Source organism: Hevea brasiliensis, chromosome 10 (genome assembly GCF_030052815.1).
Source record: "Hevea brasiliensis isolate MT/VB/25A 57/8 chromosome 10, ASM3005281v1, whole genome shotgun sequence".
In the NCBI taxonomy this organism is placed as follows: domain Eukaryota; kingdom Viridiplantae; phylum Streptophyta; class Magnoliopsida; order Malpighiales; family Euphorbiaceae; genus Hevea; species Hevea brasiliensis.
In genome coordinates, this window is record NC_079502.1 from 83925804 (window position 1) to 83950873 (window position 25070).

The window sequence follows — 25070 nt, forward strand, 5'->3', positions numbered from 1 at the left end:
TTGTCTTATGGTATAAGACTCACCATTCCATCACATTAGTATCTTATACTAATCCATGAACACAAACATAAGTGACAATCAATCCACATAAATTATGTCCAATGAGGTATCCTTAATTGTGAACCGAATTTATAATATTTTGTACTAAAATGTTCTGTCACTCATATCTTAAAAATTTAAGAATAGAATATCTAACAAAATATTAATGGACCTTTTCAATTAAATTCAAACCATTCGAATATAAATGAAAATTATATTTGCCATTAAAATGAGAATAAATATTTACAATACACACATTAAAGTAATGCTCTAGAGCATACTACTAACAATCCCAAGCCATCTGAGGCCACAATATAGAACATGCAAGTACTCTGCCTGCATAGACGAAGAAACACCCAATCGAACGAAAAATCTAGCCTGCCAATTCCCTGCATGGTCCCTTAGAATGCCATGACTAATAATAATAATAATAACAATAATAATAATAATAAATATTTTCATATTGTACCATTTATTAATTTGATCAATATAATAAAGATGAAAATTAGATTATTATGTAAATTGAAGATAATTTACATGATTACCTTTTTTTTCTTTATATTTACTTATAACGATATAATTTGTCAATATATAGTTTAAAATTTTATTTTTTAAGTAATAAGACAAATTATTGTGATAGGATATGACACATGGAGAAGATTTCAATAAAAATTTTATTTATTATATTTTAGTCATAATATATGTTATATAATTTAAATTAATGAATTATTTTGTTAATAAAATAAAATATAAAGAGTTAATTATTTTATATTAAAAATAGTAATAAAGATATTTTAGTCATTTTTTTTATAGTTAATAGTAAATTGGACAGAGAATTTAAGTGGAGAGACTAATATGTTAATATAATAAAAAGTGAGACTAAATTATTTAGTATTAAAAATATATGAATTAAATTATTAATTTTATCAAATTTCAAAAATTATATTATAATTTTATTGTAGTTATTGAGGGAGAAAAAAAGGTGAATTAACGGATTTAGTTCAAATTTTTTGTAGAATTCTGAGACGTGCTTATGCTTGAGCTCTTCTAGTTCACAACTGCTCTGTTGAAACTGTGCCATATCTTGTGGTTTGCAGGTCAGAATTTTCGTACAAGTATCATCATACAATGATTTGCCTTTCATTTTGCTCCTTTCTGGCGATTGATAAATGCAAGGTGTAATCAGAGTTACAGTTTCTATCGGTCAGATAAACCAAGTCCCATAAAAAAATTAAAAAAAAAAAAGAGTTAAACTTTCTGTTTTATTTATCTCAATTCATTAACATACTCCTATTTAATTCATTAATTTAAAAAAAAATTATTCGTATAAATTATTTAATTTTTAATAGAGTAATGTAAATAGTGAGTATATTAAAAAAAAGATTAAATAAAATTTATTACTTTAATAGTTATTGATGGAGAAGAAGCTTTATATATCTATTTTTTTTAAGAAATTAATAAAATAAAATAATTTTATTTATTGAATAATTGACAAATCAACAGATTAATATGAAAATTTTTAATTTTTTATCACAATAATTTTTATAAATTTTATGAAAGAAATTAAAATTTAATAATTTTTATAAAAATATTTATAAAGTTAAATGACCATCTGATATTTATCCATATATTTTACTTGGTTTGCAATTATAATATGAATTCTAATAATAACTAATTATAGCCTATACTTAGTGTTATAAATAGGCCATTAAATCTATTTAATTACTTATAAAATTAATGAATGGTTTTGGATAAAGTCATTGATATCATTCCAAATTGATTAAACTAATCATGGAAGCTCTTCTACTATAACACTTTAAACAGTTGTCAGCAATCATTCTAAAGCAGCAATTAAATTTTCCCTCATTCATTTCAAAGTAAAAATTCACAATATTATTTAGCATGTTCTGCTTCTAAAAGTTAGCATTTTGGTGGGAGAGTGCCCCACAAGGCCACACAGGCTGGAGGCATATTACAAGGGCATATCCTATTAAAAACAAATACCTAGCTTTGCGCAAGAAATTAAATGCTACCATCATGATACAACATAGCAGCTGATTTAACAAAACCAGCTGCTATATAACTATCGAGGGCAACACTAGACAGCTCAGAATACAATACAGATAAATCACATACCAAAGTCAGAAGAAACCAGATGCGGTAAGACAGCTTTTGGGTTTGCAAACTCTTGATTCAATCATCTGCAGTAAATAGAAAGTCGGTGGCAAGTATCAAGAAATGATCTTTCCATTCACCAGGACTGGCAAAAGGCAAAAGACCACAGCATAATGGCAGAAACAAGAGCACAACAGCATAGAAAAGAATTTGTCGGAACCAGTATGGACATGTTGCATTGGGTTTTTCCCCTTGGGAGACGGTGACAGACCCATGAAGTACACAGAACAATGTCGATATGAAGACATTTGAGAAGAAATGCAGCAAGCACATAGTCTCCCAATATAGTAGCCAATGCAATCCACTTCCTCCCAATGTGTCCACACAAAATTTGCCGGCAAAACCACATACAACTCCTAAAAGCAACAGGATGAATGTTACTGGCATTGTCTGATGCGAGGTTGCTGTTCGTTGAAGAAGTAAATAAGCAACTGCCAGAATTATTAACATGCCAAACAGCATTCGGCTTAAAACCTGAACATGACACTGGAGTGTATGCAGCCCTGAGTTGAAAGACGAAAATGGCCTTGGGAACCACCATGATTTGGACTCCTGAATCAGATTAACGACACATGTTTGTAGGCATCCTAAATGACTTGAACAAAACTGGAAAAATATAGCCAAGAAAATTCATCTGCAACTAAAGGTTGCCATATCACATAAATTGACAAGACACTCAATAAAACAATCCTACATAAGCCATTAGAAACAGATCCAAAACAAAATTTAACTGCTCGAAATGACAAGAAAAACCCATTAAAATCATGTTTCAACTTTCAACCTTAAATTTTAGACTCCCTCCAGAGGTACAAGGTAGGAATTTTTATTCCCTATTGTTAGAATCCCTCAATTAGTGTAAATCCCTTAATCAGTGTAAATTAACTGTAAATTAGAATATAATTAAGAATTATTGTATTTATTGACTATTATTAGTTTTCTAGTTAGTCCTAACTTTTGTATATAAATTAGAACGCTTGTAAATCATTTTTGTATAAAGAAATATAAAAGAAAATTTTTCAAATTCTCTATTTTCTACATGATATCAGAGTAGTGCCAAAATTTATTGGAGTGAACAATGTAGTTCTGGGTTTTTTTTTTTTTTTTGTCAAGCTTCTACATCGTTCTAGAAAGAGAGGTGATTGTCACCACCCACTTGAGGAGGAAGGACACCAGCCGATCGGCTTACGCCCGGAGTCCTGCCGCCGTCCGCTGAAGCGCGTGAGCTCTCGTGCCTCCAGAAGTCTCGCGTCATTCTTCACGTACTGGCGTGTGCACCCTTTTTTTCGGTGATTTCTCTGACCGCGCCATACGACCGGCTATGTTATATGATAGTAAGTGTTGGGCACTGAAAGAGTCGTATGCGTCTAAGATAAGAGTTGCAGAGATGAGAAAATTAAGGTGGATGAGTGGCCATACTAAACTAGATAAAGTCCGTAATGAGAATATTAGAGAAAAGGTAGGAGTGATGCCAATTGAAGATAAGTTGAGAGAAGGAAGATTGAGATAGTTTGGTCATGTGAAGCGTAGACATACGAAGACTCCAGTTAGACAAGTAGAGCGCATTAGGTTAGAGGATAGAAAGAAAAAAAGAGATAGACCTAAATTGACTTGGGGAAGAGTAGTACAACATGACTTAGAAGCATTACACATTTCTGAGGATTTAACCCAAAATCGTTTAGAGTGGAGAAAACCAATCCATATAGCCGACCTCAAATTTTTTGGATAAAAGCTTAATTGAGTTGAGTTGAGTTTCTCCGACCACGCCTCTTGCCGACGACCTTCCTTGTCCGGCGAGCTTCTAACCAACGTGTTTCCACACCTCGTTTGCACATTTATTTTTTTTGGTACCTTTCGTTGCCCAGTTTCTTGCTTTCTGTCTCGGTACCTATTTTTTTTTAATTGAAAAATGACTAATAAAAAGAAGAAAGCCTCTGAAACAAAGGCGGGATTTGTTGGTGATAATCCCTCTTTACAAATTAGTCCTGCAAAATTGGATGGAACTAATTATTTGGCATAGTCTAGATCTTGTCTACTGTTCATTCACGCTAGAAGACTGCAAGGGTATATCACTGGAGATAGAAAAAAGCCATAAAGTACTAGTTCTACCTACAGCCAGTGGGAGTCAGAAAACTCTCTTGTTATGCCATGGCTCATCAATTCTATGCAACCTCATATAGCTCGTGTGTATTTACTGTTGGACAGTGCCACTACCATATGGAGTGCTGTTTCTCAGACTTCTTCTCAAATTTGGAATAATGCACAAGTTTATGAGCTTAGGAACAAGGTTAATGGAATAAAACAAGGTGAGTTGATTGTTGCTCAGTATTATGCAGAACTGAGTGATCTATGGCAAGAGTTGGATTTCTATCAGGACTTTCAGACTTCATGTCCGACTGATGCAGTTAAGTTCCAGAAATTGATTGATAAGGAGCGCATATATGATTTTCTTGCTGGGCTAAATGTGGAGTATGATCAGATTCGGGTCCAAGTGCTTGGTAAGGATCCTTTGCCTACCTTAAGGCAAACATACTCTTATATTCAGCAGGAGAAGACCAGAAGGAGTGTCATGATCAATTCTACAGCTGTTGATAAGGCTGGGCTGGCTGCTAACTCCTTACGAGAACAATCATATGGTCCATCAGATAAGGATCACTTGCATTGTGACTACTGTGGGAAATCTTAGCACACCAAAGAACACTGTTGGAAGCTACACGGCTGCCCAACTAAAGGGCATGGAGGAAAAAGGATGGGCTCTGCTAGATCACAAGCAAATGTATCTGAGACTGTGAGTGTTTCTTGTAGAAAGAGATGTAGAAAGAGATGATTCTCATTGATTTCAATTAATCTGTACATGGGTATTTATATACAATTGATTCCTATAATTGTGTTATACTAATTAGGAAGAAATCCTAAATAAGAAATCCTAAATAAGAATACAGAATACAGAATATACACAGAAATAATATAATGATTGACTTTCCATAACACTCCCCCTCAAGTTGGAGCATAGATGTTAATCATGCCCAACTTGTTACAAATGTAGTCAATCCTAGCTCCATTCAGAGCTTTTGTGAAAATATCTCCTAACTGCTCTCCAGTTTTGATATGTCATGTTGAGATGATCTGTTGTTGAATCTTTTCACGAACAAAGTGACAATCAATCTCAATATGTTTGGTCCGCTCATGAAATACCGGATTAGAAGCAATATGGAGAGCAGCTTGATTATCACACCACAATTTCGCAGGTTGGGGGGTCTTAAAACCTGTCTCATCTAGTAATTGAAATATCCACATTACCTCACATACTGATTGTGCCATGGCTCTGTATTCGGATTCAGCACTAGATCGAGAAACTACACTCTGCTTCTTGCTTTTCCAAGACACCAAATTTTCTCCAACAAAAACGCAATATCCAAAGAGTTGACCTCCTATCAACCTTAGATCCAAAGTCGGCATCGAAAAACATTCAACATTCAAATGCCCATGATTACCATATAACAAACCTCTTCTGGAGCTCCCTTGAGATAGCACAATATTTGTCCCATGGCTTCGCTATGTGCAACTGTTGTGGTAGACATAACCTGACTTACCACACTATCGGCATAAGCAATGTCAGGACGAGTGAGATTAAGGTAGTTCAATTTTCCTACCAATCTCTGTATCTCTCGGATCTTCAAACAACTCACTATCCCCTGCTAACAGTTATAAATTTGGAGTCATTGGTGCACTACAAGGCTTAGCACCTAATTTTCCTGTCTCTGTCAATAGATCGATGACATATTTTCTTTGAGACAAGAAAATACCCTTCTTACTTCTCATAACTTCAATACCCAAAAAATACTTTAATAATCCCAAGTCTTTGGTCCAAACTGGGTTTGGAGAAAGGTTTTAAGAGATGAAATACTGCAGAGTCACTCCCGGTGATGATAATGTCATCCACATAGACTACCGGGAGAATTAGACCACCTCAGTTGCTTATAAAATACCGAGTGATCACACTTACTCTTTTGCATACCAAATTCTGTCTTGTTTCCTTTGAATCTTCCAAACCAGGCCCTAGGACTTTGTTTCAAGCCATAAAGAGACTTCCGAAGCCTACAAACTTTACCCAACTCCCCCTGAGCAACAAACCCAGGTGGTTGCTCCATATACACCTCCTCCTGAAGATCACCATGAAGGAAAGCATTCTTGATATCCAATTGGTGCAGGGGCCAATCATATGTAGCTGCTAAAGAGATAAACAAGCGAACAGAAGTAAGTTTAGCTACAGGAGAAAAAGTGTCAGAGTAATCAACCCCATATGTCTGAGCATATCCTTTTGCTACAAGGCGTGCTTTTAACCTAGCCACAGAACCATCAGATTTACCTTTACTGTAAATACCCATTTGCAACCAATAGTTTTCTTACCAGTGCGCAAAGGCAATGATTCCCATGTACCATTAGCATCTAAAGCCTCCATTTCTTCTTTCATAGCAGACACCACCGGGATGAGACATTGCCTCACCAATGATATTAGGGATAGGAAAAGAGTCTAAAGAAGTAACAAAACACCGAGAACAAGAAGACAATTGATTATAAGAAACAAAAGAAGAGATAGGGTAAGTACATAAACGTTTACCTTTACGAAGAGCAATGGGTAAATCTAGATCAGAATCATGATCGTATGAGTGCAGGATCTCCCAACGAAGTAGCTAGTGGAGGATCCGAGTCGGTAATCTCAATCTCTGGAATAAACATGAACAATGGGAGGCCGAGTAGGTCTAGAGAGAAGAAACAGTGTGAGAGAGGACTAGACATTGATTGGGCAAGATATATTAAGATATCATCCTCCTCCCGACTCTCATACGGATGATTGAGAAAAAATGGAGTGGACTCAAAAATGTGACATCTGCGAAACAAGATAACGATTAAGAGTAGGAGAGAAAGCATGTACCCTTTTTGAATCTGGAGTACCCAAGGAAGACACATTTGAGAGACTTTGGATCCAATTTAGTAACTCATGACGAACATCACGTACAAAACAAGTACAACAAAAATACGGGTTCAACAGAAACAAAGATTTTGTAATGAACAAACCAGTATAAGCAATATCCCCATTAAGGACAGAAGACGGCATACGATTGATCAAAAACATGCCGTAGAAACGCATCCGCCCAAAAGTGTTTAGGAACTTTCATCGAAAAGAAGAGCACGAGTTACCTCAAGAAGATGCCGATTTTTCTTTCGCCACGCCATTTTGGGATGGGGTATCCACACAGAAGACCGATGAAGAATGCCATTTTGTGTGATGTAAGATCAAATTGTGCTGAAAAATATTCTTTAGCATTGTCACTTCTTAATATGCGCATGAAATATTAAATTGAGTTTTGATTTCATTACAAAAGCACAAAAGATAGAAAACAACTCGAGCGATTCTTCATTAAATATAACCAAGTAACACGAGAGTAATCATCAACAAAAGTAACAAAATAACGAAATCCAGCTTTAGAAGTAAGAACAAGGACCCCAAACATCAGAATCAACTAACTCAAAAGGGGAAGAAGCCCGTTTATTGACTCTAGACACGTAAGGCAAACGATGATGTTTTGCAAACCGACACGACTCACATTCTAGTCTCGATAAAGATCAAATCGAGGACACAACTTCTTCATGGTAGACAAAGAAGGATGACCCAATCTACAATGAGCTTCAAGAGGTGTTACGATCTGGAGCAAACAAGCGACGCGGTACATGATTTTCGAATGTAGAGACCACGACTCACGTCCTCTACCAATAATCGCCGTCGTAAGATCCTGAAACAAACACTGATCAGAAAAAAAGGAAATAGAACAATTTAAGGTACGAGTAAGTTTACTAACAGAAAGTAGATTAAAAGAGAAATTTGGTAGACACAAAACAGATGACAAAGAAATTGACGAAGTCGGATTCGCAGTTCCAGAACCCATGACACAAGAAGTAGAACCATCAGCTAAAGTAACAGTAGAGGAAGTGGGATTAGGTGAAAAGCGGATAGAAGACTAGAATTACTGTCATGTGATGCATTGCACGAATCAATAACCCATTTGGATGAGGAAGACACAAGGCATGTAGTGGATTTACGACTCGTGATCGCAGTGATAGGGGAACTGGTAGGCTTTAGAGATGCCTGATACTGGGAAAACTGTGCAAAATCTTCTGCAGATACCAAAACAGTTTTCTCAGAGGAAGATACCGTAGAATCCTCTGCTGCCATATTTGCCATCTGTGATCGCTGATTTTTCCTCTGAAGCTGCGGACAATTATATTTTGTATGGCCAGGCTCATGACAATAATAACAAATGACTCCTCTTGAGTCCTGATTAGAACTAGCCTCTCCATTACGCTGATTACTACATTTGCTGTAATTCCTCCTCTACTTCCTCTTCTATTACCTGTTGTCCATTTGGATTACGCTAATAAGAGCACTCTTGGCGTGTGTGAAGATTGGGTACTCTCTATCTGAAGGACCCGTGTGAATATTTCATGCAAAGAGGAAATCTCGAATCGGAAAGAATCGAGATTTAGCGATCTCATACTCGAAGGAAGGCTGCAAGAAAACTCATAACAGCTTGCTCCGTTGGGCCTGCTGAACTTTCACATCAGAACTAAAAGGCAACAATACATTAAGTTCCTCATATACCCGTTTAAAATCCATAAAATAAGCCGTGAGAGACTTATTCTCTTTCTCAGCACGGTAGAATGCCTTACAAACATCATAAATACGGGAGATATTCCCTTTACCAGTATACAGAAAATCTAAGTAATCCATCAATTCTTTAACAAATTCACAGTGATTAATTAAACTAATTACCTCACTGTGAATCGAGTTCCGAAGCTGCAAAAACAACCGAGCGTCCTCCCTTAGCCAAGTTTGTTGTGTATCATCAGTAGGTGGATCTTTAGTAAGGTGATCATCCTTATCAATGCTACGCAAATAGACCCTAACAGTCTTACTCCACCTCGAGTAATTTGAACCATTAAGTTTGTGTTCCGTGATCTTAGTCATCATCGGAATCACATCAGAAATAACATTCTTATTGTCTGCCATTTGTTGAGACAAAGAAACTAACCAAAACGCTAATCCAAAGTCTTGTGACAACAAAATAATCCAAAATCACAAATCAAGTAAATACCGAAATAGGATCTGAGAGCCAAACCTCAGAAGTCCTTTAATGGTGTACTGGATCAGGCAACAGCACACAGTGGTGGAATGAGGGGATTGAGGCGACGCTGGCAATGTTGATCGGAATCGAAACGGCCGGTCGGCGGCCAAGGTCTCTCCTGAGCTGGGTGGTGAGAACAAATAGTCACCCTAGATGGCCTGCTCTGATACCATGTAGAAAGAGATGTAGAAAGAGATGATTCTCATTGATTTCAATTAATCTGTACATGAGTATTTATATACAATTGATTCCTATAATTGTGTTATACTAATTAGGAAGAAATCCTAAATAAGAAATCCTAAATAGGAATACAGAATACAGAATATACACAGAAATAATATAATGATTGACTTTCCATAACATTTCTGAAGATACTGCTATCACTGGGATGCTTTTCAATGAAGAGGTACAGACTCTGAGACGATTCCTATCACAGCTTGAATCACAATCCACTACAATTGTCTCTTCCAACTTCGTCAACTCAGGTAATGTTTTTCTTGTCAATTATAATAATTCATTTTGAGTTATAGATTCTGGAGCAAACAAACATATGATAGGCTTTTCGAATAAATTCATATCCTATTCTCCATGTTCAAGCAAAGAAAAAGTCCGCATTGCGGATGGATCCTTATCTAATGTTTCTGGAACAGGTTCTGTTAAATGCACTCCTACTATAAGTCTTAATTCTGTCTTACATGTGTCTAGCTTTCCTATTAACCTTTTGTCTGTCAGTTCTATCACAAAAGCTCTCAACTGCAAAATTGAATTTTTTTTCCCACTCACTGTGTGTTTCAGGAGTTGATAACAGGAAAAAAGATTAACAGTGATAGACTACAAGATGGGCTATATCTATTGAATGATTGTGTTGATCAGGCCATGTTGGGACAGTCTATGGGTGCTGAGGAAGAAATTATTCAGTGGCATAGGAGACTTGGACATCCTTCATTTACTGTTTTAGAGAAATTTTATCCTCTTTTGTTTAAATAATGCACAACTGAATTGTTAGCATGTGATGCTTGTGAGTTTGCCAAACATACTAGACAATCTTATCCTGCAATAAATAATAAGGCCTCAGTTCCTTTTATGACTATCCATTCTGATGTGTGGGGGCCTACTCAAATTGTGTCTTTATCAAGTTATACATGGTTTGTGACCTTTATTGATTGTTGCAGTAGGTTAACTTGGGTATATCTGATGAACGGGAAAAATGAAGTATTTTCATGTTTTCAGCAGTTTCACAAAATGATTAGCACCCAATTTAATGCTCATGTTAAAATACTGAGAACTGATAATGGCACAGAGTATATGAATGGAGTTTTTCATGAATATTTGAAGTCACACGGAATTTTGCATCAGACTAGTTGTGTTAACACTAGTGCTCAAAATGGAGTGTTCGAGAGAAAAAATTAAACATTTACTTGAGGTTGCTAGATCTCTTATGTTTACAATGAATATTCCCAAACCTTACTGTGGGAATGCAATTATTTCTGCTGCATATCTTATTAACAGGATGCCACTCCGGACTTTAGAGTTTGAGAGTCCTTTAAAGGTTTTGCAAGGTAAAAATTCATATAATGTTCCTCTAAAGGTCTTTGGTTGTGTTTGCTTTGTTCATCAGCCTAATAGAGAGAAGTTAGAACCTCGAGCCCTCAAGTGTTTCTTTGTTGGTTATTCCAGTACTCATAAGGGGTATAGATGTTACCACCCTCCTACACGGAAATATTTTGTGAACATGAATGTTACCTTTAGGAAATCTGAATCTTATTTTCATCCACCTCTTCGGGGGGAGCATAGAAAGGAAAAAGAGGTGTCTTTCCCTTCTTCTTTGTGCTCTCCCAACTTTCAACTTCAAAGGGAGAATCTGGGTCTAAAACCTATACCTAATAATGATACTCAGGGGTAGTCCCCTATTATGGAAAGTCAATCACTATATTATTTCTCTGTATATTCTGTATTTTGTATTCCTATTTAGGATTTTTTCCTAATTAGTAGAACATAATTATAGGAATCAATTGTATATATATACCTATGTACAGATTAATTGAAAAAAGGATAATCATCTCTTTCTACATCGTATCAGAGCAAGTCATCTATATAGAGTGACTATTTGTTCTCACCACTCAGCTCAGGAGAGACCTTGGCCGCCGACCAGCCGTTCCTTCTGATCCGGTCTCTGGAATCCAAGCGCGTGAGGCTCACGTACCCAACTCAGGCTCTCGCCGTTTCTTCACTTGCCGGCGCGTGGAAGAGCGTCCGTCGACCATTTCGACTCCGATCAGCATCGTCGGCATCTCCTCAAACCCCTCATTCCACTACTGTGTGCTATTGCCTGATCCAATATACCATTAAAGGACTTCTGACGTTTGACTCTCAGATACTATTTTGGTATTTGCTTGATTTATGATTTTGGGTTATTTTGCAGCTGTAAGCACTTTGGATTAACGTTTCGGTTAGTTTTCTTTGTCTCAACAAATGATAGGTAATAAGAATGTTATTTCTGATGTTATTCCAGTGATGACTAAGATCATGGAACACAAACTTAATGGTTCGAATTACCTGGAGTGAAGTAAGACTGTTAGGGTCTATTTGCGTAGCATTGATAAGGATGATCACCTTACTAAAGACCCACTTACTGATGATACACGGCAAACTTGGCTAAGAGAAGTTGCTTAGTTGTTTTTGCAGCTTCGGAACTCGATTCACAGTGAGGTAATTAGTTTAATTAATCACTGTGAATTCGTTAAGGAATTGATGGATTACTTAGATTTTCTGTATTCTGGTAAAGGGAATATCTCTTGTATTTATGATGTTTATAAGTCATTCTACCGTGCTGAGAAAGAGGATAAGTCTCTCACGACTTATTTTATAAATTTTAAACGGGTATATGAGAAACTTAATATATTATTGCCTTTTAGTTCTGATGTTAAAGTTCAGCAGGCCCAACGAGAGCAACTGGCTGTTATAAGTTTTCTTGCAGACCTTCCTTCAGAGCATGCGACTGCTAAATCTCAGATTCTCTCCAGTTCTGAGATTTCCTCTTTGCATAAAACGTTCACACGGGTCTTTCGTACAGATAGTACTCAATATTCACAGCTTGCCAGTAGTGCTCTTATTAGCCATAATCTAAATGGACAACAGAGTAATAGAAGAGGAAGTAAAAGAATTACAGGCAACAGAGGTAATAAGCGTAATGGGGTGGCTAGTTCTAATCAGGACTCAAGAGGAGTCATTTGTTATTATTGCCATGAGCCTGGCCATACAAAATATAATTGTCCGCAACTTCAGAGGAAAAATCAGCGATCACAAATGGCAAATATGACAGCAGAGGATTCTACAGTATCTTCCTCTAAGAAAACTGTTTTGGTATCTGCAGAGGATTTTGCATAGTTTTCCCAGTATCAGGCATCCCTAAAGCCTAATAGTTTCCCTGTCACTGTGATCGCTAAGTCAGGTAAATCCACTGCATGCCTTGTGTCTTCCTCATCCAAATAGGTTATTAATTCTGGTGCGACAGATCACATGACAGGTAATTCTAGTCTTCTATCTGCTTTTCAGTCTAATCTCACTTCCTCTACTGTTACTTTAGCCGATGGTTCTACTTCTTGTGTCATGAGTTCTAAAACTGCGAACCCGACTTCGTCAATTTCTTTGTCATCTGTTTTGTGTCTAACAAAATTCTCTTTTAATCTACTTTCTGTTAATAAACTTACTCATACCTTAAATTGTTTTGTTTTCTTTTTTCCTGACTAGTGTTTGTTTCAGGATCTTACGACGAAGCAAATTATTGGTAGAGGACGTGAGTCAGGTGGTCTCTATATTCTGAAAAATCATGTACCGCGGTCGCTAGTTTGCTTCAATACCTTAACAACTCTTGAAGTTCATTGTAGATTGGGTCATCCTTCTTTGTCTACCATGAAGAAGTTATGTCCTCAGTTTCAGTCTTTATCAGTACTAGAATGTGAGTCGTGTCAGTTTGCAAAATATTATCGTTTGCCTTCTGTGTCTAAAGTCAATAAACAGGCTTCATCCCCTTTTGAGTTAGTTCATTCTGATATTTGAGGTCCTTGTTTATTTTGTTACTTTTGTTGATGATTACTCTCGTATTACCTGGTTATATTTAATGAAGAATCGTTCAGAGTTATTTTCTATCTTTTGTGCCTTTTGTAATGAAATCAAAACTCAATTTAATATTTCTGTGCGCATATTAAGAAGTGACAATGCAAAAAAATATTTTTCAACACAATTTCAGTCTTATATGACACAAAATAATATTCTTAATCAATCTTCCTGTGTTGATACCTCATCCCAAAATGGCGTGGCCAAAAGAAAAAATCAACATCTTCTTGAGGTAACTCGTGCTCTTCTTTTTCATATGAAAGTTCCTAAATACTTTTAGGCAGATGCAGTTTCTACGGCAAATTTTTTGATCAATCGTATGCCGTCTTCTATCCTTAATGGGGATATTCCTTATACTGCTTTGTTTCCTACAAAATCTTTGTTCCCTGTTGAAATCCGTATTTTTGTTGTACCTGTTTTATGCGTGATGTTCGTCCACAGGTTACTAAATTGGATCCAAAGTCTCTCAAATGTGTCTTCCTCGGGTACTCCCAGCTCCAAAAAGGGTACCGTTATTTTTCTCCTACTCTTAATCGTTATCTTGTTTCTGCAGATGTCACATTTTTTTAGTCTACTCCATTCTTTCCTCAATCATCTGTGTATAAGAGTCAGGGGGAGGAGAATGATCTCTTAATATATACTGTCCAACCAATGTCTAGTCTTCTCCCATAATCTATTCCTTCTGTCTCTAGACCTACTCGACCTCCCGTTGTTCATGTTTATTCCAGGAGATTGGAGATTCCTGACTCAGATCCTCCACCAGCTACTTCGTTGAGAGATCCTGTACCTCATATTAATCATGATTCTGACCTAGACTTACCCATTGCTCTTCGTAAAGGTAAGCGTTCATACACTTATCATATCTCTTCTTTTATTTCTTATAATCGTCTTCTCGCTCTTAGTGTTTTGTTACTTCTTTAGACTCTGTTCCTATCCCTAATACTGTTGATAAGGCACTGTCTCATCCTAGCTGGTGTGCTGCCATGAAAGAGGAAATGGAGGCCCACTGGTAAGAAAGCTATTGGTTGCAAATGGGTATTTACAGTAAAGGTAAATCCTGATGGTTCTGTGGCTAGGTTAAAAGCACGCCTTGTAGCAAAAGAATATGCTCAGAGATATGGGGTTGATTACTCTGACACTTTTTCTCATGTAGCTAAACTTACTTCTGTTCGCTTGTTTATCTCTTTAACAGTTATATATGATTGGCCCCTGCACCAATTGAATATCAAGAATGCTTTCCTTCATGGTGATCTTTAGGAGGAGATGAATATGGAGCAACAACCTGGGTTTGGTGTTCAAGGAGAGTTGGGTAAAATTTATAGGCTTCGAATGTCTCTTTATGGCTTAAAACAAAGTTCTACGGCCTGGTTTAGGAGATTCAGTGAAGCAGTACAGGAATTTGGTATGCAAAAGAGTAAGTGTGATCACTTAGTATTTTATATGCAATCTGAGGTTGGTCTAATTCTCTTGGTAGTCTATGTGGATGACATTGTCATCACTGGGAGTGACTCTACAAGTATTTCATCTCTTAAAACCTTCCTCCAAACCCAATTTCAGATCAAAGACTTGAGATTTTTAAAGTATTTCTTGGGTATTGAAGTTAAGAGAAGTAAGAAGGGTATTTTCTTGTCTCAAAGAAAATATGTCCTCGATCTATTGACAGAGACAGAAAAATTAGGTGTTAAGCCTTGCAATGTGCTAATGACTCTAAATTTACAACTATTAGCAGGGGATAGTGAGTTGTTTGAAGATCCAGAGAGATACAGGAAATTAGTAAGAAAATTGAACTACCTTACAGTCACTCGTCCTGACATTGCTTATGCCCTTAGTGTGATAAGTCAGTTTATGTCTTCCCCAACTGTTGCTCACTGGAAAGCCTTGAGACAAATCTTGCGTTATCTGAAGGGCACTCCAGGAAGAGGTTTGTTATATGGTAATCATGAGCATTTGAATGATTATGTTTTTCAGATGCCAACTGAGCTGGATCTAAGGTTGACAGGAGGTCAACTATTGGATATTGCGTTTTTGTTGGAGGAAATTTGGTGTCTTGGAGAAGCAAGAAGCAGAGTGTAGTTTCCCGATCTAGTGCTGAATCGGAATACAGAGCCATGGCACAATCAGTATGTGAGGTAATGTGGATACTTCAATTATTATATGAGACAGGTTTTACGACCTCCCTGCTTGCGAAATTGAGGTGTGATAATCAAGCTGCTCTCCATATTGCTTCTAATCTGGTGTTTCATGAGCAAACCAAACATATTAAGATTGATTGTTACTTTGTTCGTGAAAAGATTCAACAGCAGATCATCTCAACAGGACACATCAAAACTGGAGAGCAGTTAGGAGATATTTTCACAAAAGCTATGAATGAAGCTAGGATTGACTACATTTGTAACAAGTTGTGCATGATTAACATCTATGCTCCAACTTGAGGGGGAGTGTTATGGAAAGTCGATCACTATATTATTTCTCTGTATATTCTGTATTTCGTATTCCTATTTAGAATTTTTTATTTAGGATTTCTTCCTAATTAGTAGACCACAATTATAGGAATCAATTGTATATATATAGCCATGTACAGATTAATTGAAAAAAGGAGAATCATCTCTTTCTACATCACCTAAATCTCGAGGGAGACTAAATGGACCAAATTTGAGAATCTATACTGGGCGAAACAAGACAGATATAGCCATCGAGCAGGAGACTGTTGATCAAACGGAATCTCTGGATTCAATTCCTAAACATCCTGAGGTATGTGAAGAGTCTCCTTTGGTTCCTAAAGAGTCTAATTTTAATTCTCAATCTACTCTTCCTTTTTCTAATAATGATCTTGATATTCCTATTACTCTCAGAAAAGGTGTTAGAGCCTGTACTAAACATCCTATCTCTAACTTTATTTCCTATGATTCTTTGTCTCCATCCTATAGAGCCTTTCTATTGTCTATTTCCTCTGTTTCTATCCCACAGGACTGAAAGAAAGCATGTCCTGATCCAAAATGGAATGCAGCCATGGTGGAGGAGATGAAAGCTCTAGCAAAGAATAAGACATGGGAACTTGTTACTCTTCCAATGGGAAAAAAACCAGTTGGATGCAAGTGAGTGTTCAATGTTAAATATAGAGCAGATGGTTCAATTGAAAGGTATAAAGCTAGGCTGGTAGCAAAAAGCTTCACATAGACGTATGGGATAGATTACCAGGAAACATTTGCTCCTGTTGCTAAAATGAACACCATCAGAATTTTACTATCATGTGCAGTAAATCTTGAGTGGGATTTTCAGTAGTTTGATATAAAAAAATGCCTTTCTACATGGTGATTTGGAAGAAGTATATATGAAAATCCCTCCAGGGTTTGAGAATGGGAAGACTAAAGGAAAAATTTGCAGATTGAAGAAAGCACTGTATGGTTTAAAACAATCACCTAGGGCATGATTTAACAGGTTTAGTAAGGCTATGATTTTTTTTGGATACTGTCAAAGCAATGCTGATTACACCTTGTTTATAAAACATTATAGGGGTAAGAACACTATGCTTATTGTCTATGTAGATGATATTGTGGTAACTAGTGATAATAGGAAAGAAATGATTCATCTAAAGGAACAACTAGCACAGGAGTTCGAAATCAAAGATTTGGGAAGGCTAAAGTACTTTCTTGGAATAGAGGTTGCCAGATCAGATAAAGGAATATTTATTTCTCAAAGGAAGTACATACTATATCTGTTGGAGGAAACAGGAATGCTAGGTTGTGAACCAGTAGAGTCTCCCATTGAGGCAAATTACAAATTGCAAGCTAGAGTTGGGGAATCCGTGGATATTGGGAGATATCAGAGGTTAGTTGGCAGACTAAACTTTCGCATACCAGACCAGATATAGCATATGTAGTGGGTCTAGTGAGTCAGTATATGCATGATTCTTGTAAATCTCATTTGGAGGCTATTTTCCGCATCTTGCTATACTTAAAATCTACACCTGGGAAATGACTTATTTTCTCAAAGCATGGCCATCTTCAGATTAAGGCCTTTACAGATGCAGATTGAGATGGATCTCTTGATGATAGGAAATCGACATCTGGTTACTGTACTTTTGTTGGTGGTAATCTAGTCACTTGAAAAAGCAAAAAGAAAAATGTGACAGCTAGATTCAGCGCAGAAGCTAAGTTTAGAGTAATGGCTCAAGGTATTTGTAAACTATTGTGGTTACGAAAGTTGATGGAGGAATTAAAATTGCTGGAAACTAGTGGTTTGTCCCTGTTCTGTGATAACAAAGCTGCTATCAGTATAGTTCACAATCCAGTTCAGCATGATCGGACCAAGCATATAGAGATTGACAGACACTTCATAAAAGAAAAAGTTGTCAATAGTTTCTTAAGTATCTCTTACGTAGGGTCGAAAGATCAGTTAGCTGATGTGTTCACTAAGGGATTAAGTTGTAAGGGGTTTCATACCCTAGTTTCCAAGTTTGGCATGTGCAACATACATAAACCAATTTGAGGGAGAATATTAGAATCCCTCAATCAGTGTAAATCCCTTAATCAGTGTAAATTAGCTGTAAATTAGAATATAATTAGGAATTATTATATTTATTGGCTATTATTAGTTTCCCAGTTAGTCCTAGCCTTTGTATATAAATTAGAATGCTCGTAAATCATTTTTGTATAAAGAAATATAAAAGAAAATTTTTCAAATTCTCTATTTTCTACACCTATATATCTACTTCATTTTATTGAACATTTAAAGTATAACTTGAACAAAAGCCTGCCTTAGTTCTATCTTTAACTAATGCTGAAGGCCAAAGGACAATACCCTGTCCTTTGCACAGTTTCTCTGTAGAGTAGAGTCTCTATAGTTCCAAGGAAAATAGTACTATAATGATAGCATATAAATTCAGAGCACTAGGCCAAAAATACTGGTGATCACAAATTGAAGAAAATCAATCTACCAAGAAGACATGGCCCTTACCTCAACTGAAGGATTACAGGATGCAGTAGCATCAGTGATCCTTTGGTATGAAAAAACATATGCACCATATAAAAGGGAGGCAGACATGATGAACAAACCAGCAACAAGACAGTCTATGCAGTTCTTAAGCAGTTCAGCATGCTTTGTATCTTCCACTTGGTTCTTGAATTTTTCAGCTTTAAAGGATGCCTTTGACCTGCCCATTGCTAATTTTGATCTCTCAAGATGATTTGAATCAAAGCTAAGAGCCAGCTGTGCCTCTTTCAACTTCAATTTTTTCATTGTAAGACCAATCTCCACTGTCTTCAGGTCATTAGAACGGGCTTTCTCCATGAAAAATTTCTCAATAGTGCTGCAATGATTGATCACAGAACCTAATGAGCTTGGAACACAAGCCAGTTGGATTAATTGTGCATTTGAAGCAAGTTCCTGGTTCAAGAAAGGAACACTCTCTTCTACTTCTTCAGCAACATGCACTTGATTATGAACAGAGACAGAAGGCAACTCAGTTGCTGAGAGACATTCCCTGATGCCAGAGTCACTTGTAAAACCAACCCTATTTTTAAGATTCAAGTCTGACGCCCAATTATCTACATTCAGGTGGCCCAAGTTATATGCTTCCTTGTTACTGGCTGCTTCATTAATTAATCTAAGGGTCCTCAATGTACTCCCAAATGATCTCTCAAAGTTCCTTGCGAAAAAATAAAATTTATCACCAAAGACCTGTTTTGACATAGGGAGTAAAAAAGGAGGCCATAAATATCATATTAGCATTTTTGGGTTTGCCTGACATTGATAGAACTAACAAAGAAACTTAACTTGAAAAATCAGAGTCCACGGATGAGTCAGCAGTTAAAGTATGGCTTACATTAGCTAAAGCTTCTCTGACAGCTGAAGCACAAATCTGCAAATGAACAAATAAACAATATATTGTTAATGCCCAATTGATGAAAAACAAGCTCTGACACCAAATTGATGTAGAATAAGAAAAACAAGAATCAAGAGAAACAAATTCTCAAGAAGAAAAAGAAACAAATTCTCTCAAAACTTATATTAATTCTCAAATCAATAATAATCATAATAATAGTCTCTTAAAATCCCTAGATGACATACGTATTTATAGTAAAATAACTAGTCTTATGATCACTACTAGGATTAGGAATCCCAAAACAACTAAATTTCCCAAATAAAATAAAATAGCAATTCCTAAATAATTTAAACTTCCTAATTCTATAATGAATATAATTCCTAAGTTTAGTCTTCTTCCAACATTAAATCACCAACTCAACTCAACTCAACTAAGCTTTTATCCCAAAAATTTGGGATCGACTATATGGATTCTCTTTCTCCACTCTAAACGATTTTAGGTTAAATCATCGGAAATGTGTAATGCTTCTAGGTCATGTTGTACTACTCTCCTCCAAGTCAGTTTAGGTCTACCCCTTCTTTTCTTTCTATCATCTACCCTAATGTGCTCTACTTGTCTATCTAGAACCTCCGTACGTCCACGCTTCACATGACTAAACCACCTCAATCTCCCTTCTCTCAACTTATCCTCAATTGGTACTTGTAGACCCTTATTTTGTGATGAGTATGTGCATTGAGGCTGTGAGAAACCCGATGATAAAAAATTATATGACTATAAGATGTAATTGGAGGCATGGAACTGAATTATTAATTCCGTGGCATGATCTTGAAAAAAAAATAATGTTTTTTTTTAAGCGAATTTAATTAAATTTAAATAAAATTTTGTTTTGTTTAAATTTAATATGAGTAATTTTTAAATGTACCTAATTAATTTTAATTGGGTCCCATGGGCTTAAGAAAGTCTAGTTAGAATTTTAAATAAAACCTATTTAATTTATTTTTTGAAAATTAAAATAAAAAAATATATTTTTCTCTATTCCTCTCTTCCTATTGATTGGAACACTTCACCCATATCCCAGTCTCATCCAAATTCCCCAATCCAGTTGTTTAAGTTATCTAAACCTTATCACACTAAGACTTCAAACACTACCACACTTCTTCCTCACTCCCAATTGGTGCTTTCCCCTTTCCTTCTCTTCTCATTGGTTGAAACACCTCATCCATATTTCAGTCTCACCCAAATTCTACAATCCTAGTTGTTTAAGTTATCTGAACTTTATCACGCTAGGACTCCAAACCCTATCACACCTCTTTCCCAAAACCCTATAAATACCCCACTGAAAAAAAAAAAAAAAAAAAAAAAAAAAAAAAAAGGGGGGGGGAAGAGAAGACAAAAATAAAAAATAAAAAAAAGGAAAAAGAAAAAAAAAAAAAAGAGGAGGGAGGAGAAGACAAAAAAATAAAAAAAAAATTATTAAAGAGAGGAATAGTCAAAATTCTTTTAGTTCTTCTTTTTTTCTGGCGATATTTCTTAAAAGTTAGTTCTTTTTTTTTTCTTTTCAAGATCTATACCATGTAATGTTTAATTCTATGTTCCTTATTTTTAATTTATTTTATATGTTCATATAGATCATGTAATCATGTTTAATTTGAGGGGATACACAACTCTGCACATGTTTAGTTTTCTGTCTCTTGTATTTTTATTATTTTTCGTTATTTTCTGAATCTGTAAAAAATTTATAAAACTTATATTCATATTCTACACGAAATTCTATTAATTTTAGGCTCAAAAATCACTAAAGAAGCTTTAATATTTTATAAGTTATGGATGTTTGAAGTTAGGGTTCCTATAAAATCCGATTTGCAGGATAACCGACTTGTGGAGCCCATATCTCCCTTATTTCTTAATACTTTTGTGTAAATTTAGTGTCTAAAATTAATTTCAGAATCTTATGTATCTTTTCCAATTGGTTCTGCATTCATATCTGTTGTGGTTAATGAGTTATGAATTTTACAAAAAAGTAGTACGATTCTGTCACTTAGAAAAGTTACGATTTATGTTGACCATTCGGCTAGGATTTTGTTTGATTTATAAATTTTATGATCTTGTATGATATGTAAGGCTGTCTTCTGTAATTTTTTATTATTTTTAGGCATGTCTAACTATTTTTAAAAAATCAAATTTCTTGCTACCGTTAATCTGCCAGAATTTAGAAATTGTATATTTATGCATGTTCTTGTATTTTCTCGGGTTTTAATTGATATTCGATCTATTTTTCTGTGTTCTTTTAATTCAAGAAGTGTTATGAAGTATTTGGATCATATTAGAAGACTTAGACCATTAGGTATTTGTAACTAATTAGGAATCTTAACTCTTTAGGAGACTAGGGTTAGAATCCAATGTAAATTGTTATTCATATTTTTTTTATTTTCTTTATTTCTTTTATTTTCTTTAATTTCTTTATTTTTTATTACAAACAAAATTGGTAAGTAGCCCTAAGGTAAGTACCAAAGAGGGCATTTGCGTGGAGTTTATGTGGAGCGAAACGTGAGTAAGCCAGGAATATCATTGTCATACTATAAGAGAAGACCCTTTTTTAAAGGTAGCTTGTCCCAATGGCAACTGCATTTACCAATAGATAAGTAGCCCTAAACTCCTCGAATAACCATTGGCATAAAATTGTAGTAATAATAGAATTTTTATTTGGTAAATTAAAATTAACTTTATTTTTAATTCAATTGACTTTTGCATGTAATTAATTTAAATAAATACTTTGTAAATTAAAATTAATCTTATTTGTAAATTAAACTAACATTGGCATGTAAAATAAATTTAATTTAATACTTGGTAATTGTAAAATAAATTTGCATGTTAGAAATCTTTATTAGGTTGTGATTGTTTGAACCTTATGTGATAGTAGAATAAATTACACATGTACATAATTAACTTAGTTCAATTATCCTTAGGATAACTTAGTGAAAATTAATTAATTACGTTAAATAGAAACTTATGATTATTTGAAATTGAATTTGTTTGTAAATTAAATTCTCAATAATAAATTAATTTTAGTCATCTGGTAAATATCATTTAAATAATTAGCAACACCATAGATAGGAATTACATGTGCATAAAAATTGTTTGTAAACAACATTTTTGTGAATTACTTGCATGTGTAGGATTAGAATTGCATTTTTTATGATGAAGTTTAATAAAAGAATAATAAACAAGATTTTTAGAAATATTAATAGATGACTGGCACTCGAATTAACGAAGTTAGACCAGGCGTAAGAAGTGCCTAACACCTTCCCTTTACGTACCCACTATCCCAAACCTAGACATTGGGCTATGGTAATAACGGTTGTGAAAACTTTGCAGGGAGTAAGTTGTCATCCATGACCCTCGGAAGAAACACTGAATATTTTCCTGTTATTACCCGGGTGGCGACTCCTGTCTATCTATGCCTTTGTGGCATAAATCCTTAGTACCGTGGTAGTGTTATGGAAAAACGGTACTTACTAGTTATTTGATTCTATTAAGATTGTATGAAGTGCATGTCTAGGAAATGCTGTCTAAGGACCAACTTAAATGAGACCATTATGACTCCACCATCTTTCCTAGGCATTACTTGGTGCATTTTATATAATTCTAATGGATGATATCTCGCTTCACGCCTCCCGTCCTACAGTACCCCTCCTACATTTTCTCTAATACTCTCATTACGGACTTTATCCACTCTAGTATGGCCACTCATCCACCTTAACATTTTCATCTCTGCAACTCTTATTTTAGACACGTACGACTCCTTCAGTGCCCAACACTCACTACCATATAACATGACCGGTCGTATGGCTGTACGGTAAAATACAACATTAAATCAACAATATTTCAAAATTCATTTAAATGAAAACCAACTGGAAAAGGATTGCAGACAAGGTACAAAGCTATGACTATCTTTCAGGAGGCTTGTCTCTCATTTTTTCAGACTTGGATGTTTTGCAAAGATAATTTTACAAGCTGAATGATTTGAATAATCTCATATCCCTATCTTTTAAATAAGAACTAAACAAGGAAGAATCCAATGGAGATTTCATGGTACATATGTTTTTCCACATTTCAAGCAAATAGATGTGAATGGATTGAAAAAACTTTCTCAATAACTGAATAGCTCCATTCCTCTTGCAAGAGGATAAAAATTAAGTACCTTTGAAAGATGATCAACAGATATCTTGTCACCTGCTAAATTTTTTCTCTCCAGAACCTAGAATCAAGAAGCAACCATGCACAATATCAGCTAATGGATACTAAAACGAATCCAAGGAAAGCACAATATACATTTTATCTGCAAGGATAAAAATATAACATTAGCTATTGTCTGGGAGTCCTAAGCAGCTAAAATGAGCATAATTCTACTAAATGTATAAAGGACAACTTGAGCATAACCAATATTTCACAGTCAATTGCATAGAGATAAAGACATGCGTCAAGCATATGTTATTTTTTATTTTCTAGTCAACTGTTTTTAACAATTGATGGATAAATGAAAAACATTAAATGATTTACAAATCTGATCTCACAGGATCATCTGGAAATATTGTATATGGCTACCTTTACTTAACTTTTAAGTGAAAGCACACAATCATATATCATTCAATGAGAACATACAACAAAATTTACATGTTAGGTACAACACTAAGGTATTACCTCAATGATTAGATATCTATAAAATTCACAAGTACTGCATATATTTCAAGAACTAAACTTATATGCAGTACGTTTCATTTCTAAAGCTTCAAGGCCATTCACGTTATTATTTATGGTGATCCCAATTACAAAAGGCAGCAGTTGATCACCAAATTCAATAGACAATAGATTATCAGAAGCTAATAAACAAGTTAGTAGCCTTCCTCTGAATTTGCAGCCCATTTCAATTGCCAAGTAAACTTCAAGAAAATAAAATGAACCCAACACTCATTATGGAGAACTTCATTGCAAAAATCTACAAACCCATAAAAAAATTAAAAAAAAAAAAGAGGACCGGCATAAGAAAAGATAAATCGTTTAACAAATAGAAAAGCCAAATCACTATGAATTAATTTCAACATCAAAACCCAAATAGTTTAATCTCAAGCAAAAAACGAAACGACCACAAAAATCAAGATTCAAAATAGCTATAGCAAAAATCAAGATTCAAAATTTACCAAAAATCAACATTAAGAAATAAGAACTTTAAAAGCCCAACATAATCAGTGTATATTATAACAAAAACTAAAACTTTCAACGAACCTGGGCAACAATAGCAGCAAACGACATTCCAAGCGGAAGAGCAATGGCCTCCAAACCGCTATGCCAGAATCGGCCACCACGCCGGACATGAGCAATCACTATCTTAGGGTTCCTGCGTTTATAAGCCAGGCGAATACTTCTCTGCATAGATGGAAGACGCGCACAAGGAGAAGATGATGAAGACATCATAGTAACGTCTTCACAGGCATTCTTATTTTTCCTCTTATTCTTCTTCTTGTCCTCCTCCTCCTTCTCGTTCTCCTTGTAATGGGTCATATTTAGATTTCCATTGTCAAACGGTTTTGGGAATTGAGTATCACTCTCCACTGTCGGACTTGAATCGCCAGTTAAGTTGGATTCTTGGATAGGCGGAGCAGAAGAAGGACGCTCTATGGAACATGGAGGAGAAGAGGAGAAAGAATAATCAATAATAAATAAAAATTAATGAATAA

General features: G+C 35.3%; 1 protein-coding gene across 2 annotated transcripts; it reads right to left on the bottom strand.

Moving 5' to 3' along the window:
- Positions 1-1876: 1876 nt before the first annotated feature.
- Positions 1877-25070, bottom strand: LOC110659457 (protein CPR-5). Of its 2 annotated transcripts, none has more exons than XM_058154266.1 (5): positions 24619-25070; positions 23537-23593; positions 19336-19371; positions 18468-19190; positions 1877-2848 (listed from the first exon to the last, which is right to left on the bottom strand). In XM_058154266.1, the coding sequence occupies exons 1-5, from the start codon at positions 24892-24894 to the stop codon at positions 2777-2779; spliced, it is 1164 nt and encodes a 387-aa protein (XP_058010249.1). In that variant the 5' UTR covers positions 24895-25070; the 3' UTR covers positions 1877-2776. The 2 variants fall into 2 exon arrangements, with proteins under 2 accessions (XP_058010249.1, XP_021673098.2); XM_021817406.2 differs by having other exon boundaries at positions 1877-2766; positions 24619-25069.